Source organism: Pristis pectinata, chromosome 23, assembly GCF_009764475.1.
Source record: "Pristis pectinata isolate sPriPec2 chromosome 23, sPriPec2.1.pri, whole genome shotgun sequence".
Classification (NCBI taxonomy): Eukaryota; Metazoa; Chordata; class Chondrichthyes; order Rhinopristiformes; family Pristidae; genus Pristis; species Pristis pectinata.
The window spans coordinates 33,994,831-34,012,295 of NC_067427.1; the positions used below are offsets into that span (position 1 = coordinate 33,994,831).

General features: G+C 43.6%; 1 protein-coding gene across 3 annotated transcripts in view; it reads right to left on the reverse strand.

Moving 5' to 3' along the window:
- LOC127582227 (histone-lysine N-methyltransferase EHMT1-like) overlaps positions 1-12,488 on the reverse strand; it is a 193,079-nt gene extending 180,591 nt beyond the window's left edge. The window contains exon 1 of one of the 3 annotated variants that reach the window (XM_052037349.1): positions 12,361-12,488. In XM_052037349.1, the coding sequence (XP_051893309.1) occupies positions 12,361-12,381 (21 nt within the window). In that variant the 5' untranslated portion in view covers positions 12,382-12,488. Of the gene's footprint in view, positions 1-11,511; positions 11,610-11,830; positions 12,124-12,360 lie in introns of those variants that run through there. The other 2 variants (XM_052037351.1, XM_052037353.1) reach the window with 2 other exon arrangements.
- Positions 12,489-17,465: the final 4,977 nt, after the last annotated feature.

A 17,465-nucleotide genomic window follows, 5' to 3' on the forward strand; every position in this document is an offset into this window, starting at 1 on the left:
TCCAAATATACATCAATTGGTACACCCTTATCTATTCTGTTGTTACAATCTCAAAAATCTCTTACCAATTTGTCAAATAGAGTACTCTTTCATAAATCTATGTTGCCCCTATCCAAGCCTGTTATTTTTAAGTGCCGGTTGCCATTTCCTCAAACGATAAATCTCAGCATTTTCTCTACTATTGATGTCAGACAAACTAATCTGTAATCCACGTTTTCTCTTACTCCTTTCTACCTTCCATAATCTGAATCTTAAGATGATGACAACCAGTGTTCATCCACTACATCCATTGCTATCAAATTCCTAAATTGCAGATCATCAGTTTCTGGGACTAGTCAAACATTAGTATTGGGGAAAATTAATAAGGCTAATTTCTTTGAGGTCCTCATTCCACTACTTCCAAGTCTGACGTACCTCCTACCATGAAAACAGACATAAAATATTTAACTTCACTGCCATTTCTTTATTTCTCAATACAATTTCTCCATCTCAATCTAAAAGGAACTCCTATCTACACTTCAAATAACAGAGAAGGAATGATTCAGCCCATCAGTCCACAGTGGCTCCCAAGGCAGGAGTCTCATTCCCCTTCTCAATTTTAGTTAATCTTTTGTTTTTGACATCTCTACAGTAGTTTTCACAGTCTGCTTTATGTTTCTCACGAGACTGGTAGTTTACTTTCTCCTTCCTTATTAATGCTTTGGTCCTTCTTGGTTAAAAATTGAATTTATCCCAGTCCTCAGACTCACTGCTTTTTTGGCAATAAGCCAAATCCTTTGATCTAATACTATCTTTAGCTTCCTGACAGCCAAGGCAAGACTACATTTCTTGATATTTTTTTTGTTGCCATATAAAGAGAATATTGTAGCCGAACACGACGCGCTACGAAAGAACGACACAGAGGCAGAGAGTGCCAAACTCAGAATCTTTACTTCAACAAACAAAAAGCGCGCCAAACTCTTTAACCCAAGCGCCCACGTGACCCACGGGGCGGACGTGACGTCAGAAAGTTCCTGGAAGGTCCGCCCCGAACGGGTAGTTCAAAACGCGCTTCCGCGCGTGCGCCCATGGCTCCTGATGGCGGTTTGAGTCCCGCGTGTGCAGGCCGCCACACCCCCCCACCCCCCGAAACGTCCATCGGGGGAGCGGAGCCCCCAGTCTGTGTGGCTTGCTTGGGTGGCTGGCCATGCCGGCGCGGTGTGGGTACCCTCACTGGCTGTTCAATGTCCAGGTGCGCCGGCTTGAGGCGGTCTACTGTAAAAGTCTCTTCCCAGCCACCCACCTCCACGACACACGTAGATCAGTTGTGCCGGATCACTTTGAAGGATCCTTCATACGGCCGCTGTAGAGGTGGCTTGTGCATGCCCCTGCAAATAAAAACATACTCACAGTTCCGGAGGTCTTTAGGGGTGAAAGCCGGCGTGGGACCATGCCTGGAGGTTGGGGCCGGTGCCAGGGTCCCTACCTTGTCCCGCAGCCTCGTTAGCACCTCTGCTGGAGTTTCTTCCGGACCTCGGGCCCCGGTACGAACTTGCCCGGGACCGTCAGGGGAGCGCTGTAGACCAATTCTGCCAAGGAGGTGCCCAGGTCTTCCTTGGGGGCTGTGCGGATGCCCAGTAAAACCTAGGGAAGCTCGTCTGTCCAGTTGGGGCCCCTGAGGTGACCATCAAGGCCGACTTGAGATGTCGGTGGAACCGCTCGACCAAACCGTTGGACTGGGACTGGTACGCTGTGGTGTGATGCAGCTGAGTGCCCAGGATCTGTGCCAGTGCTGTCCACAAACCAGACGTGAACCGCGCTCCCCTGTCGGAGGTGATATCCGTAGGGAGGCCGAACCTGGCGATCCAGTTTGCAATGAGCGTCCTGGTGCAGGACTCAGTGGATGTGTCTGCAAGTGGTACGGCTTCCGGCCATCTGGTGAACCTGTCTACCCTGGTAAAGATACACCTGGCGCCCCGGGAGACTGGCAGGGGGTCGACGACATCCACATGGATGTGTTGGAACCTCCTGTGTGTCGGTTGGTGCTGCTGGACTTTGGCGGTCTGGCAGTGTACGCAGGTCCTGGCCCAGTGTTCGACCTGCTTGCGCAAACCTTGCCAGACAAATCTGTCCGCTACGAGCTTGATGGACGCCCGGATGGATGGGTGGGACAGGTCACGCAGCGTGTCGAACACCCGGCACCTCCATGCTGCTGGTACCACGAGTCGGGGTCTGCCGGTAGACACATTGCACAGGAGTCGAATCGCTGCCAGGCCAATGGGGACGTCCTCCAACTGGAGTCCCAAAACGGCGGTGCGGTAAGCTGGGATCTCGGTGTTCAACTGTTGCGCTTCTACCAATGCTGCATAGTCTATTCCGGAGGACAGTATGCCCGCTGAGTGGAGGCAGGGGCAAGACAGTGTGTCAGCGACGACGTTGTTCTTCCCCGCGATGTGGCGGACATCCGTGGTGAACTCTGAAATAAAAGACAGGTGCCTCTGCTGCCCAGCTGACCATGGGTCCGATATCTTGGCCAGTGCGAAGGTGAGGGGCTTGTGGTGCGTATAGACAGTGAACTCCCTTCCCTCGAGGAAATACCGGAAATGCCAGACAGCCAGGTAGAGTGCTAGCAACTCTCTGTTGAAAGCACTGTACTTCACCTCTGGTGGCCGTAGGTGCTGGCTGAAAAAAGCGAGTGATCGCCACTGGCCCTCGACGAGCTGCTCCAGGACTCCACCGACAGCTGTGTCCAAAGCATCCACTGTGAGTGCCGTGGGTACATCGACTCTCAAGTGTACTAGGAGGGTCGCCATTGCCAGCGCCTCCTTGACCTGCTCGAACGCCTCCGTGGACTCCGCGTCCCATGCCACCTCTTTGGCCTTGCCAGCCATCAGGCTGAACAAGGGTCTCATGACGTGTGCCGCCACCGGCACACACCAATGATAAAAGTTAACCATCCCTACGAACTCCTGCAGGCCCTTGACTGTGCTGGGCTTGGGGAACTGGCAGATGGCCTGGACCTTGTCCGGTAGGGGAACTGCGCCATGCTGGTTAACCCTGTGGCCCAAGAAGTCGATCTCTGTCAGCCCCAACTGGCACTTCACCAGGTTGATTGCCAGTCCATGGCTGCTTAGGCGTTGGCAGAGCTGGCGCAAATGTGCCATGTGTTCTAGGCGTGAACTTCTGGCCACCAGGATATCGTCCAAGTAAATGGAAACGAAATCCAGGCCACGTCCCACTGAGTCCATGAGCCTTTGGATGAGAGAGGTCTGGAGAGGTACGGGCTGGGGGCAGGTAAATGGGACTAGCAGAATAATGTTTCGGCACAGACTAGAAGGGCCAAGTGGCCTGTTTTCTGTGCTGTAGTTTCCTATGGTTTCTATGGTTTGGGCTGCATTCTTGAGACCGAAAGGCATCCTCAGGAATTCGAACAAGCCAAACAGGGTGATGAGGGCTGTCTTGGACACGTCGTCAGGGTGCACTGGGATCTGATGGTATCCCCGGACCAGGTCGATCTTCGAGAAGATGGTCGCTCCATGCAGGTTCGCCATGAAGTCCTGGATGTGGGGCACCGGGTATCTGTCGGCAGTTGTGGCGTCATTGAGCCTTCTGTAGTCTCCGCAGGGCCTCCACCCTCCTGTGGACTTGGGCACCACATGCAGTGGGGATGCCCACGGGCTGTCTGAGCGGCGTATGATTCCCATCTCTTCCATCTTACAGAACTCCTCCTTGACGAGATGGAGCTTGTCGGGTGGGAGCCTGCGAGCTCAGGTGTGCAGCAGCTGTCCTTGCATGGGGATGTGGTGCTGCACGCCGTGCTTGGGGTCGGCCGTGGAGAACTGCGGGGTGACTATGGAGGGGAATTCCACCAACACCCTGGCGAATTTGTTACCCGAGAGGGTCACGGAATCCAGGTGGAGGGCCGGCAGCTTGGCTTCTCCGAGCTGGAAAGTCTGGAATGTCTCAGCGTGGACCAAACGACGGCCTTTCAGGTCTACCAGTAGGCAGCTGGCCCGTAGGAAATCTGCCCCTAGTAGTAGCGGTGACACCGCTGCCAACGTGGAAGTCCAAGTGAAACTGTTGGACCTGAAACGCAGTGGAAAGGTTCGCGAGCCGTACGTTTGAATACTGGTGCCGTTTGCGGCAGTGAGCTCGGGGCCTGGGACCGCGTTACGTGTGTCCATGTTCGGGGGTGGGGGGGGTACGCTGACTTCGGCCCCGGTGTCTACCAGGAAGTGCCACCTGAAGTGTCAGTCCCAGAGGTACAGGAGGCTGTCTCGGCGTTTCCCGGGAAGGCACATGATGGACGGCAGCAGCGTGCGCCTGAACCCCATCTTTGCTGATGGAAACACCATTGTTCTGAAGCTTCATCCTTCTCCCCCGTGGGCCTCGACGGCTCCGATTGCGGGGCCTGGGCTTTGGGCCGTGCGGTCGTGGCTAGGCCGATGGAGGCTGCTCCACGTTGCTTGCTCTGCCAAAGGACGTCAGCTTTAGCCGCGACCCTTCGTGGGTTGCTGAAATCCTCACTCGTGAGGAGGCGGCAAATGTCCTCCGACATTTGCTCGAGGAACAACTGCTCAAATAACAAGCACGGCTTATGGCCATCCATGAGCGCCAGCATATCGTTCATGAGCTCGGATGGCATGCAGTCGCCCAGACCGTCCATGTGCAGGAGCTACGCGGCTCGCTCGCGGCGGCAGAGTCTGAAGGTACCAATCAGGAGCGCCTTAATCTTAGTGTACCTGTCCTCCGTTGGTGGCTGGTGTAGGAAGTCGATGATCCGGCCTGCCGTGTCCTGGTCGAGCACACTGACCACGTAGTAGTACCGCATGGTGTCGGCTGTAATGTCTCTGATGTGGAACTAGCCTGCTCCAACCAAACATGGGGCTGAGTGGCCCAGAAAGTCAGGAGCTTCAGAGAGACTGCGCTGTGCGAGTTGCTCGAACTCATGGCTGGTCGCTGAGTCGTCGGTTCCAGATGCTGTCTAGAACCTCGGGGTCACCAAGATGTAGCCGAACGCGACGCGCTACAGAAGAATGACACGGAGGCAGAGTGCCGAACTCAGAATCTTTACTTCAACAAAGAGCGCGCCAAACTCTCTACCCAAGCACCCACATGACCCGCGGGGCAGACGTGACGTCAGGAAGTTCCCGAAAGGTCCGCCCTGAACAGGTAGTTCAAAATGCGCTTCCGCGCATGCGCCCGTGGCTCCCGATGGCGGTTCGAGTCCCACGTGTGCGGGCCGCCACAATATATACAATTTGTAAATTTAAATATTCATTCTTTAAGTTTTCCTTTGCTTATTGTCCTAAAGTTCCCCAACTACTTGACACTTAAGTGTGCAAAGAAGATTTACAAGAATGCTGCCAGGAGTTGAGGGCCTTAATTACAGGGAGAGCAACACACAAAATGGTGGAGGAACTCAGTGGGTCAGGCAGCATCGATGGTTGGAAATGGACAGTCGATGTTTTGGGTCCCTTCATCAGGACTGGAAAGGAAAAGGGGAGATATCCGGTATAAAAAGGTGGGTGGGAGGGAAGCATCTGCAGTCTCTCTTGTATCTCAATTATAGGGAGAGGTTGGGCAGGCTAGGACTTCATTCCTTGGAGTGTAGGAGACTGAGGGGCGACCTTATAAAATCATGAGGGGCATAGATAGGGTGAAAGCACATGGTCTTTTTCCCAGGGAAAGGGAATCAAAAACTAGGGCACGTAGGTTTAAGGTGAGAAGGGAAAGATTTAAAAGGGACCTGAGGGGCAACTTCTTCACACAGAGGGAGGTGGGTATATGGAACGAGCTGCCAGAGAAAGTAGTTGAGGCAGGTACAATAACAACATTTAAAACACATCTGTATAGGTACATGAATAGGAATAGTTTAGAGGGATGTGGGCAAATGGGACCATCTTAGGTGGGCACCTTGTCGGCATGGACCAGTTGGGCCGAAGGGCCTGTTTCCATGCGATATTACTCTATGACTAACATAGCCAACTCACACTTCATGCTTTTGTAATTTGTTTTATTCAGATTTAAGACTCTGGTTTCAGATTGAACTAAATTACCTTCAAATTTAATCTAAAATTCTACAATTGTTCCCGAAAAGCCCCTTAACTATCAGATCACTGATTAACAATTTCTCATTACACAATACTGATTTGAAAAAGTCTGTTTTTAGTTGGTTTTTCAAGATACTCTTCTCAAAAAAAAGTATATATTCTCCAGAAATTCATCCTTCACACTAATACTGCTAATTTGGTTTGCCTTGTCCACCCCCAAGATCCTCATGATGATTGTACTGATACTCTTACATGCACCTCCTATTCCCCAACTTATACCATGCAGTAGTTCTTTATGAGACAAATTCCCATGTTTTCTGTCCTTTATCATCTCTTAGTTCCACCCAGTCTAATTTGACTTTTTGATTTCCCAAATTAAGATCCTTCCTCTTGACTACATTCCTTCCATTCTTTAATATTGGGCTACCCCACCACATTTTCCACTTTGCTTTACTTATCAAGGTCAGTATCCCAAAATATTTAATTTCCTAATTTGGTGACTGTAACTATTAGATCATAGACATTAATTTCTGCTTGTGCCGCTGATTCAGGTATCTTATGACAACCACTGCAAGCATTCAGATAGAACCTTCAATGTCGTCCATTCCCATTTTTTCCTGACCCAAATCCAATTCCTCTCACGTTTGTATGCACTACCCCCTCCCGATAAGACTCTGGTTATCACTTTGTCCTTCCTCTTAAAAAAATTTCTACATGTCCCCTCGCCAGAACATTAGATAAATTAACAAGGCTATTTTCTACTGTGCTAAAAGCAATTGCATAGGATTATATTCTACACTAGTCACAGAGTGACAGAGTCTATATACTACACTAACTTCAAAAAAATAACTTGAAATATTATTTATTTCAGAGCCAAATGTGAATGGAAGTTCTTTTAAGTAGGGCATTTTTATTCTGTCATATGCAGCTCCAGTATAACTCCCCCTATTGGTTCAGATGGTGTTTACAAGCATATTTGTTGGAGATCATTTCACTACAGACAGCCATTTTGTAGTCCAAGCTGCTACAAATATAACCATTATTCCTGTATTGTTACATCCAAAACCACTACAAGCAAGACATTATTTAAATGCAGTTCACTTCTACCAAAAATATGGAAACCAAAGCATGGTGAAAATTAATTATAAAATGCATAAAAGCAAAAAAATGAAGGAAAAGCAATGTCAGCAAGACATCCTAGCAGTGGGTTCCAGTATCAAATCAGTCTCTTTCAGATGCTTAGTTCTAAAATTGGAAAACAAGCACTAAGCATAGAGCATAAAAACAATTCCTCAATGAATTGTATGCAACACAGTAAGATTCATATTTGATCTTTAAAGAAACAAAATAAAGTGTTTGTCCCACTAACAAAATATAGCAGTGAATCATTCATCACATTAAAGAGTCCAAAATCTAAACTTAAATGTTTTAAATACTCTTTGGTAAGCACTTACAAAAAATGTCACAAAAATAACTGAAAGCAGTAAAATGTTACTCACTGCTGCATCTGGTGTGGATATTAAACCTAATGCACATTCCATATTACTGTATGGAATATTCAAAACTGAAATGACAGTTTTAAGCAGAGCTTTTAACAATACAGACAATTCCTTATTCATAGGCATTGCATAGATATTTTGAATTTAAACATATCTGCTTCAGGAACATATTGCGTTGTTCAGTTTGCACATTTCCCACTGTGGAGTTTTATGGTCACCCAGTTGCACGTCTTTTCCTTGATGCTCCAGTTTCCTTCCACGTCCCAAAGACATACAGATAGGTTATATGGCTACTTTAAAGTACCTCTAGTACCGGTAAATATGAAGAGTCAAAGTGGAGAATTTGGCCATTTAAGAGGCAGTAAGCTGTGGGGTTACAGGGAAGTAGGAGGGGGAATTAGACTGATGGGATTGTGCTGCTTGGAATCAGCAAGGACCTAATGGTTAAACGATCTCCTTCTCTTTGTCATTGATAAGTATAGTGATCAAAGCATTTATACAACAAACCAAGTAACCAAGAATACAAATTATAGATGACACGAGACCAGGTTATCATTCTAATTTCCAAAGTGTTCCCCATTGAACCAGTGATCCTACTGTAAAAATCAGATAAATCCAAGTTTCACAAATAGTTGGTCTTTTCTTAGGAGGTTAAGAAAAGTAAATATATGGATTTCCCCCAACATAATGTATTTTGCTAAAATCAACTCAGCTTCCAACACAGATCTCTTAACTAGAGACACCAAAATGCTTTAATTTAAAATACTTCAACTTGTTTAATGAAACAATAAACGAGAAATGTCAACATTACGATAAGATATGGCAATTGAGACTAATGAACAAATATTATTCAACCTGAATGACAGTGCAACTAGATAGATTTAAAAGAACAAACTGGAGTCTTAATCAAACAAGCTGAATTCTGATAATTTAGCCTTTATTGGCTAAATCTTATAAAGAATTTCAAAATGCTGAATTTCACTGTCCTTCAGCTTATGGTTTGCTACTTTTCGATAAAGTGGTATTCATGGTCCATTTCTCATCCAGCTTACAAAACTCTTCATAGTTTAAAATAGTTAATATATCAGAATCAGGTTGTTTCCTCACCATCAAATATGACTCCAGTCTTTGACCAAAACCGACTGAAGTCCTAATTTGCACATAATTTTAAAAGTTCCTTCATTACACATTGTGTTTATCAAGCTGCTGGTCATAGTGTCATTTTGGATCACACTCTTCATCCATTTTGCCAAACTGTACAATGTATGTTCTCAGAACTACTGGCAAATATGCTTCAGCACAGATGGATAAGTGAACAGCATCTCGGTAGAAAGGTTATTTCACCAATTTTATTACAATCAGTTCTTTAATAGATGGCTGATAAATTGCAAGAGACAACTATATCTCATAGAAACGTACACACAAATTCTCAACAGTTGAACATTTTAAAATGGCGCAACATAGAGTGTTGAATTAATAGCAGACTAAAAGGCTGGCATTGTCCCACTTCACCAATCCATTAAGTCACCAGAGGAAGACACCTAAAACTCACTAGAGCAATGCAACTATGGTAGGTGAAGATTTCAGAAAGAAACGAGTTTAAATTACTCAACTAATGAAGAATACTTTTATAGTTGTGTTTGATCAGCTACACCTAAATACAGTATATAAGCCAACTCTTCAACCCCCCCTATTGGTTCAGTTACAGCATTCTGAGCATGCTCATTGGATATAAATTCACTGCAGATTCAGCCATTTCATGGTCCAAGCTGCTGGCAGACATGAAGGCCTGCCATTTGGAATCTAATGCACTGCACTATCTTGAATCTTTAAAAAAAGGCTTCTTTAATTGATTTTATAATAATAAATTCAAGATTTTAAACTCAAAATATTTCAATTACTTTATCAGCTACTGAAAACCTAATTTGTAAATGAAGATCTTAATATATTCTTTATATTTGCACTACACTACTTCACAAAAAAATTGAAACCCAACATCTTATTCAGATCTCTAGTCCTACCAAGACAAACAATTCACTGTCAAAATCATCTGGTCCAATGTTGATATTAAACATCCTGCATCAGCATTTAATCGTAACTGAATTCAGTGTGAATACAAGTTGGACATCATCAATAAATGTGGTGCAACAGAATAAGTAGAACCACCATTTAAACAAAACAATGTAAATACAACGAAGAATCTACAAACATGTCCTTCCTTTACAATTGTACCTCATCTCTAGGGAAAGATAACCTCAAAGGCCAAGGTGGAGACAAATGACACCATGAAGTTTGCTTCTATATTACAATTTAGAAAAAAAAATGAAACAGTTAAAGAAAGCCCTAAATGACACACAAAATTCTGAATGTGGTTTTGGACATTAACACAAATTCACATCCTTTGTTCATCCATAATTTGTCTATTTACCAGGTTGGTTTGTTTTCCCATAACAAATAGAGATACTTTATTCCTGCACATGTAAAAAAAAATACATTATTTCAAACTACCCAAACCTATTTTTGGGAATCTCTTACGCTACAGAATCAACTGAAAAAATTACAAAATTGCTTGAAACGATGATCACACAGTTCTTCATTTGGTTGAAGTAAACTAGTTGAAATGCTTAAATGTCAGCTAAATCACTCAAAACAATTGAGATCTGTACAATAGGTACGGGACAATCTCCAATCCCTCAGCAGCAGCTAAACTTTGTCCATTGGGTAGTATTACTATCTTAAAAGGCATACTGTCCTAGCCTTCAACAAGATCTTCAATCTTAAACTTTAGTCTCAAATAATCCCAAAAATAATTATATGTCACTGTGCACACTAGTACAGCCATTGATATGTCCCACAGATTAATGGAAAGCCAAATCCAATCTGCTCAGAAACATTTAAAACTTAACTAATATAATATTTACCAAATAACTGATTGACAACATTAAAGAAGTGCTCACCATTTACCAGAAACATAATGCTACTCACAAAAGGACAAAACATCCCTTTTTCTCAAAGGTACTGAAAAATAAATTTCTCTGGTTAATAAGAAAGAATGGATGGAGACAAAACACAGATATGTATTAATGTCCAAATTATGTCAACTGACTGATCTTAACATGCTGCCAGCTACTACTAGTTTTCATAAGTAGATCCATTTATAGCTACAGAAATAATTGACATATCAGTTTTGTTGATTCTATCAGTTGGCCTCCGTCAAAAATCGGTAACAATAAAATGAGACAGCAGCAATTTTGCCTCAGTATGATCTTTGATATAAATATCAAAGATAACATTTTGTAAAAATTAAGCACACCTTTTTTTTCTAGCAGCTACAACTTTATAAAGATTCTAGAGATTCACTAAATGAAAACAACCATGGATTAAAAAAAAGCAGCATTTTTATGTATATTAAGAACTCAAACCTTAAAGTAATTAGTAAGCAGTCAAAAGGGAAGTAAATTCTATATGAAAAACAGACATGTCTGGCCTTACAAAATAATAGTTTGGTCACCATCTAAAATGGAATTTCCTGATCCAGTTGCAGAATCCAATGCTATACTATACTGTAAAGGCCCTCTACTTTGGGCTGATTAATGACAAGAAAGTGAATTGCTGAATGAAACATTTTGACATGGACAAGAAAACAAACCTATAAATAAAAGGATTAAAAGAGAAAGGTGCTTAAAAAAGCACCCAGAATCAGAAACATCAATCTCTTCCTATCTTCATTCTTGCAACTATTGTCAAATTAGCAAAATCTCTAAGGAAATTCAGTACTGATGATCATCCATTTAAAGCAAGCAAACACAACACCTATAGCATGTCATGTTCAACTGCAGGTAAAATTTACTCTGACGTTCACCTGCAACACAATGAGCTGTTAACTGTTCAGGCAGACTTGAAAACTCAATAGTACAGATCACAGTGCACCTTAAACCAATTTAGTGTACCACTAGATTATAAAAACCAAACAGAGATACCTCAAAAGAAAGCTAATCCATTCCAGACTGGGCATAGCCCAACAAGAAAAACAAGTCTTTTCATCTAGATTGGAGGAAGCAGGTTCTTCAAAAATAAAGATTTCTTTTTACACAAGACATCAATAACCATGGTGTAAACAAATGAAACTACAAACATGCAAAAAGTGCAGAAATGCATGGACTGTGCAACAGACCACTATTTCGGCGTGCAAAAGCTGAATTTCGAAGAGGTTTCTTGTTGACCATTGGGAAAGGTGTCCATCCATCCTCCGTATTCCGCTGCCCCACCAACCACCCGCCCCCACAGAAAAATCATCACCTTTCTTTTGAATGTGATGGCAACTGTCGGGCACAGACTCGCGCGTTAAAGGCAAGAGCACGCTGTTCTCATTCAGAGGTGGGGTGTTCCTGCATCCATGAGGATTTTTTTTTAACCAGTGCTCTCTTCCCCCACACGTTTCCCAGCCGCCTGCCCAAACAAAAATCTCCTCAAGTGCCTCGGCGTTGGAGTGAGGCTTGCGTTCCGTCTGTTGCCCGCCGCCCGGGAACCAGCCTGCCGGCTGCGCCGCCCATCCGCAGACACCAGCGTCGCATTGGCTATACAGGGTGCGGGGCCGCCGGCTCCGGCCAGCAGGCCACCCCCCCTCAGCCTATTTTTTTACGCACACGACACAAAGCGCCAACTTTTAATTAAAAAAACCCAATCCGCCGGCTGGTATTTCCCAGCTGCAGGCGGCGCTCTAACAGCCCGGGGCCTCCGCCCGGCAGAAAATACCCCGCGGCGGCGTTTGTACGTGGGGGCGGGGGTGGGGGAAGGGGAAAGTGTGAGAGGCAAAAGTTGCTCGTTACCTCAGGATCCGGTGAAGCCATGGCTCAGGCTCAGCGCGGGTGACGCAGCGCCCGCCGCGTGACGTCACCGGGAGCCGGTGGTCCTGTGTGTGTGTGCGGCTGCTGCACACCCAGGCATTGCAGGGCGCACCACCTCCTCCCTCCTTCCCTCCCTCCCCGCTCTGGCAAATTACACAATGCACATTTTTTCAAAATTGTTTCTTTAAAGGGCCTCCCTTTGCAAGCTTGTCATGATGGTGTCAAATCAACATGGGACCTCCTCATTTTGCACAGCCACAATTGCTGCATGCTGAGAAAATGGGCGCTGCAGACAATGGGAGGAGGACGAACCAAAGCAACTGAAGCCGGATTGACATCAGCAACATAAGGGAAATATATCTCCGTATTTTCAAATAAGGCTGATCCTTGTCCCCATATTCTGAGGGGCTTGTGAGGAAAGCCACTGAGAATTGAAATCTTGGAAGCTGAGATCGAGCCTTTGAGAAGTGTTCACCTATAACCAATAGATTAGCTTTTGGGGCTTTAAAAAAGCCTCGTATCCGTCAAATTCAAAGGTACGTCTCAGAAAGGTAAACAATTCGAAAAATCAGGGCTGCCGTGAAGTGCATCTGTCAGGTTTACAGAATACGTGGAGTTTGGATTTGGATTGCAGTTGTCAAAGATGTATGAGTTCAAAGTCTGGATTACTGTTTTTTTTAAGCAGAGAATAATGAATCCAAGTGTTCAACCAGAATCTCAATCACAAGCCTATCAGGCAATCCAAATATAAACTTAGTGCAGGCATTGAAGCTGCTTGACTGACAGATACTTTCTGGAATATTTAATTTTGTCAGAATGTCTCTTCAAAGGCCAATAGTAATAATAGCACAATAATATCCACAGTGGCTGAATCCCCACACACCTCTTCAATAAAGATTTACTCTCCTCTGGACCAAGAAATCTTTTAGCTCAGTCCTGAATGGTCAACCTCTTGTTTTGAATTGTCACCCTTGGTTCCGGACACCTCAGTCAGGAGAAACATTTTTCTTCTTGGCCCTTAAGAATTTTGTATACTTCAATGAGACCACTTTGCATTCTTCTAAACTCTAATGTGTATAGCTCAGTCTGATTAACATCTTCCATTCCAGGAATCAATCTGGTGAAACCTTTGCTGTGTTCCCTCTAATGCAAATATATTCTTCCTTAGGGAGACCAGTTCCTGTACAAATATTCCAAAATTGACCAGGGCCCGATATAACTGCAGACACTTCTATTGCTTTGCTGCTGATTGAAAACAGACTGATTGTGCAATAGTTAGCTGGATTGCATCTGTCCTACTTCTTGCAGTTTTCTGTATCAGCCAGAGTGGTGTCAAGTTTCCCATCAGGCTTTGGGAGGATACTCTACTGCTTGGACGTCGTCGTGGCTATCCCTCGAGGTCGAGGATGATGATCTTCGTTCCATTGATCAGAAGTAGCCCACAGAGTGAAGACACCTGTGCGTGTATTTGTTTAACGTGTACTTGATGTTGCACTGCAAAAAGCACATGATACTTCACAAATCAACCAACTGATTCCAATGGCATGGAAACCACGACGATTGGAGCTGATGGATTTGTTGCAGCTTTCATCCGCCTTCACAGCCGTTGAGTCTGAAATAACTTCGTCCGCCTGTTCTACCGTTGAGGTCTTGGTTGGATTGTTCTTTGTCCGGGACCTCACCGTCGACCTTACCGCCATGGGTGACCCGACAAGGAGCATAGCTCCAGACGGCACCGCTCTCGGGATCTCAGGACCACACTAGCTTCTCCACCACAACAAGGTGACAATCTTGACTGATTGGAAGAGATGTTGGAAATCACAGAACAAAGCGGCACACTGAAAGAAGGCCACATAATTGACACTTGTTCAGTATCAAGTGAGAACATCACTGAGACAGCTTTACAGCCCGGTGGATTCTCCCATTGTAAACATCCCACTGTGGGCTATCCAGAAGACAGAACAAGCAGATAGCGTGTTTGGAAAAGTACTACTTCACAGATTACAAATCTCAAATAAACACTCTAGTAATTTAGAAACCAAGTGGTTAAAATAATTGCAGGATGGTGCCAGCAGCAATTCAAAGATATTAAGGAAGCACACACTTGTATGGATAAGGATTGAAATTAAGGATGTATAAAAGCAGTAAAGAACTTAGCAATGTTTCTGAGGTATGTGAAGAAATGTATAATAAGTTGTTGTACGAGATGACCAGCAGCAGTGATCCCAGAGAACAACCACTGAAGAAGACCCTGAGTCAGGGACTTAGAGATGAACTCGCCAAGATCGAACCCCAGCCAGGTTCATCAAGAGTGGGTAATATCTGAATATAGGTAGTGGGGTTTGGAAGTTCAAAAGTCAAAAGTCAAGTTTATTGTCACATGCACGGGTGCAATGAAAAACTTACTTGCAGCAGCATCACAGGCATATAGGATCATATAAACAGCATTCACAAGAAAAACATAAACAAATTATACAAAATGCTTACAATAAAAACGCAATTAGAACAAAAAAACAAAGTTGTGAATTTGTGGAAGTTGTGAAACTAAAAAGTCTTGTTTGAAAATATGTGGTGAATCTTTGAGTTGTTTGAATCAATTGTGATTAATAAAGAAGTACAGTTGTTAGGCAAAGTCGTTGTGTTTATCGTGTGCTGTATTTAATTGGCAACATCTCCAAATTGTCAGATAGGTGCTCTGTTGCAGCTTGATGAGAATTATGTGTAATTGCGGAGCAGTATCACCAGGTTCTTGCCTGATTCAGCCATATCTGGCTTCTGTGATGGCACGGAATTCAGGAGGAAGCTGAAAAGTATAATCCACAAATCAGTTGTGGATAAAGATGGTTAGAGGATGGTTAGAAATATTGTAAAAGTTTAACATTGGAAGCCAGTGCCTCTCTAGTCCACATAAACTTGATTAAAAACAGAGGTGACCAGATACATTCATTAAATCTAACTCTTGCCATGATTACATCCAAATTCTTCCAGGATAAGAGTAGTTTAAATATAAACCCAATATTTTTATTGAGTGCTATTATTCTTGTTTTATTAGCTGCAGCTTACATCTTACCTTTTAGAAGACCTTCTCAGGAACATAGTTTTCAGTAAATTATCAATAAAATGCATTACATTCTTCTCAATTTCCTTAATGCAAATGAATTTATGTTAAGTCTCTATAATATAATGTGATGCAATATTAGTTCATTCATTTAAATATAATTTGTTGAAATAAAAGATAAATATTTGATTGATATGTATATTTATCTGCTGTAACTTCACAACAGAAATATTTGTGTTATTTCATGATCTACTACTTAGGAGACTGAGGAAGACTTCCACTCTGGTTTTGTGGATTCTGAGGTGTCTGATGAGGCCAATGAGACTCGCCAATAGATGGTGAAGGAGGTGTCCAATGGGCTGGTGTGTAGGTAGTTTGTGAGGATACTTTGCCATCCAGGAGTGCCCACTTTCTGCTGTTTACACAGGACTTTAATGTGTTCCCAAAACATGGACTCAGGATACTCAATACCAGCTGAATGCTCCTTCTCCACTTTGAGCCAGTGTTTTCTAAGAGTCATAAAGGTTGCATGTTGTCAAGGAGACTTTGAGCACATCCTTGAATCTTTTCCTCTGTCTCTCTGATATCATCTTCCTGTGACAGAGCTCGAAATAGAATGTCTGTTTCAGGAGTGTGGTGTCGGGCATGTGAATGGCAAAGCCTCCCCGAGGGGATAATGGAATAAAATGGAATGGAAAAATGAATGATGAATGTAATTAGGGCCCTAGTGCTAAGCATGTTAGCCCGAGAGAGGTTGTTGATATTGTTTTGCTTATCCTTCCAGTGAATTTGGAAGTTTATACAAGGACAGCCTTGGCAGTGTCTTTCAAGTACCACAAGGTACTTGCTGCAGCTAATCCAAGCTTCAGAAGCATGTAGGAGGTCAGGGAACACTGCTGCAGTAGACCACGAGTTTGATGCCTGGTCTAAGATCGCGATATTCAAACACCCTTTTCTTCAATAGTTCGAAGGCTACACTAGTGCATTGAAAGCGATGGCAAATTTTGTCATTGATGGCTGCCTTGCCAAAAAGTGGCTTCCAAGATTCAGCTAGTGGTCCAATTGTTTCAGGGTCTCGCCGTGAAACTTCATTGTCAGCCAGCCAGCAGTGTAGTGCAACAGGAGCCCGTACCAACAAAACAAGTGAACTAAATTCAGCTGTTATAGGTCTGTCAACTGGTGTCAAGCTGTTTCCAAAGAGTCTTTCTAGGACTATCTATATGCATTGAATATTATACAAATTATAGATGATATTTGTGGGATGGAAATATTCAAATATACTTAGTATATTAATTGCAGAGAAATGAAACAGGTAGTAAGACATTGACTATAATTGACAAAACCATTCAGTGCCCTGGTGGTGACACTGACTGTTAATAAGGAATGAATTATTAATGGTGTAACCTGATCATTTATTCCATGTTTCTAAGAAGCTTTTGTTAAAATATTGCCTGTGTAGAATGAGAACAGAATCTGAAATTTGCTGTACTTGATCCATTTTATTGGAGACTTGTTTGAGATGTAGAGTACTGTGTATGAAATGTTGGAAAGCGGATGGCATATAAAGGAGATCAGAACTCAAGGATTTTATCAGCACTGTACACACTAACTGTTGCATCCTTGAAACAAGCTCTCGGTCCTGTTATCGTACAAAAGAGCACCAATATATTTTCTAAATAATTTACAAACAGAAAGACAGTTCCCTGAATTAAAAGGAGTTGGCATGGCAGAAGGGAACAGCAACGCATATGGCTATCATGGTGTATCTTCATCCTTTGCCTCAAGATCCAGTGACTTGCTTGGAATCAGCAAATTGTAAGTGCAGAAAGAATAGGTCCAATTTCCTACACCATGTCAAAGGCTAAAAATGTTAATGCAAAAGGCTATATTAAAAACAAAATATCTATCAGAACTATTCATTTTTGTGAGGTTACAAGAAGTGTTCCAAGTATTTTATAACAAATCACCACGTGCTTTGCTCCACTGGTATTGGTTTATTATTGTCACATATACTGACCTAGAGTGAAAA